The 2,266-nt window shown below is 41.2% G+C and overlaps 1 protein-coding gene across 1 annotated transcript; it reads left to right on the top strand.

Moving 5' to 3' along the window:
• The first annotated feature begins 807 nt into the window (after window positions 1–807).
• MC4R (melanocortin 4 receptor) lies at window positions 808–1,803 on the top strand. Its single transcript, XM_077809149.1, has one exon. The coding sequence runs from the start codon at window positions 808–810 to the stop codon at window positions 1,801–1,803; it is 996 nt and encodes a 331-aa protein (XP_077665275.1).
• Window positions 1,804–2,266: the final 463 nt, after the last annotated feature.

Below are 2,266 nucleotides of genomic sequence, written 5' to 3'. Positions count from 1 at the left end.
CTTCCAACCCTGATATTCTCTGATTCTATAAGGCATCAGAATGATTTAAGGACTTCTTTAAGACTCTTAAAGCAGCTGTAGTTGTAAGAAGTGGTGGTGATGATGCAGAAAATCCATTGCGGAGGAGTTATGAGGGGAATAAAACTATTCTGAAAAGATAAGGAAGCAAAACAAAGTCTAATTTCCCGTAACTGTAGGGAGCTGTGCTGTATCTGAAACTGTTTTGCTATGTGATGTGCAGTTCTGAAATGTAATCAGCATCTCCTAGACTTTCACTGTTCCTTAGCCTTATTGGCTGAAGGCAAAACAGAGGCGGAGCATGCCTCTGAATACTCTTTCACCCTCTACACACCATAAAACAGGCAGCAAGCATACACTGCCTGACAGAGTGGTGCTTGCGGTTTGAAATTGGTTTCCGCTCAGCAGCAGTCACTTGAGTATTTTACTTTTACCTCTCCTAATAGAAGACAAGAAAATACCTGAATGCATCAGTATAAAATATAAGTGATGGGGGGGGGGGAACCAAAACAGCTGTAGATTGAATATCATGGAACTTGATAACCATGCTAAAGGTGATGATTATTAGAAACTGCATCTGTAAGAGACAAAACCAGCATGTCAGAGTCTGAAATCCTGCTGTTTGATGTCATGCTAGAGTTTTAACTGCTTTCTCCCTTGGAGGCCTTTGTGCTAACTTTGCAAGTGAAAAGTCTCAGGAGGACTACAAGGAAACCAAAAAGAAACTTGATATTTAAAAGGCAGCAAGCTGGAAAAATATCACTTGGGGTTGGATCGGCACTTCATAAGATGAACGTCACACGCCACCATGGCATGCACCAGCCTCTGCGCTTCTGGAACCACAGCTATGGATTGCATGGTGGTGCCAATGAGTCAAGTGGAAAAGGTTACTCCTCTGGAGGGTGCTACGAGCAACTTTTTGTGGCTCCAGAAGTGTTTGTGACTCTGGGCATCATAAGTTTATTGGAGAACATTTTGGTCATTGTGGCAATAGCCAAGAACAAGAATCTGCATTCACCTATGTACTTTTTCATCTGTAGTCTGGCAGTGGCTGACATGCTAGTGAGTCTGTCAAATGGATCAGAAACCATTGTAATCACCCTGTTAAACAATACAGATACTGGTGCACAAAGTTTCACCGTAAACATTGACAATGTCATTGACTCGGTGATTTGCAGTTCCTTACTTGCATCCATTTGCAGCCTGCTTTCAATAGCTGTGGACAGGTATTTTACCATCTTTTATGCTCTCCAGTACCATAACATTATGACAGTGAAGCGTGTAGGGATCATCATAACATGCATCTGGGCTGCTTGCACGGTTTCAGGCATTTTGTTCATTATTTACTCAGACAGCAGCGTTGTCATCATCTGTCTTATCAGCATGTTCTTCACCATGCTAGTTCTCATGGCCTCCCTCTATGTCCACATGTTCATGCTGGCCCGACTGCATATCAAAAAGATTGCAGTTCTTCCAGGGACTGGCACAATTCGTCAAGGTGCCAACATGAAGGGGGCCATCACTTTGACCATCTTGATAGGGGTTTTTGTTGTGTGTTGGGCCCCATTTTTCCTCCACTTGATTTTCTACATCTCCTGCCCCCACAATCCATACTGTGTGTGTTTCATGTCCCACTTTAACTTGTACCTTATTCTCATCATGTGCAATTCCATCATTGATCCCCTTATCTACGCATTCCGGAGTCAAGAGCTCAGGAAAACCTTCAAGGAGATCATTTGCTGCTGTTGCCAGCGAGGGCTCTGTGACTTGTCTAACAAATACTAAATGGAAACAGAGAATCTACTGTGCACACACACCACAGACCTCTAAACCTTCTAGTACTTTTCTCAACAGAACCTGGGCTATGTCTTTAATAATGAATCCCTCTCTCCTGCAGTTATAAGTCTCATTCATGTATAATTTATACCTCTGTGTAGTGCTTGTGAAAGCTACAGCTGTGATTATTTAACTTTGCGGGGAAAAAAGCTCACCAGTCTGTAAGTAAAAGAAAAATGTAATCTTTCTGGATTGTGAAATACTAATAAACATGATTATCTGTAGGTCCTAGATGTTGGGAAATAACTTAATTGCCTTGCTTAAAATACACATATATTACTCTCCACATTTATCCTAATTCTGTTAACCTAAAAAACAGAGGCAGTGAGTTACTTTCATCCATGTATTAAATTATACACATGTGAAAATTTAAAATGTAGTTAGGCTAATGATGAGTGCTTCTGTATTGTAT

This window comes from Eretmochelys imbricata, chromosome 2 (genome assembly GCF_965152235.1).
Source record: "Eretmochelys imbricata isolate rEreImb1 chromosome 2, rEreImb1.hap1, whole genome shotgun sequence".
Classification (NCBI taxonomy): domain Eukaryota; kingdom Metazoa; phylum Chordata; order Testudines; family Cheloniidae; genus Eretmochelys; species Eretmochelys imbricata.
This window is presented reverse-complemented; position numbering and strand designations above follow the sequence as displayed.

Excerpts from the sequence above, each read along its gene's own strand:
- MC4R (XM_077809149.1), top strand. The coding sequence starts at position 808 with ATGAACGTCACACGCCACCATGGCATGCACCAGCCTCTGCGCTTCTGG.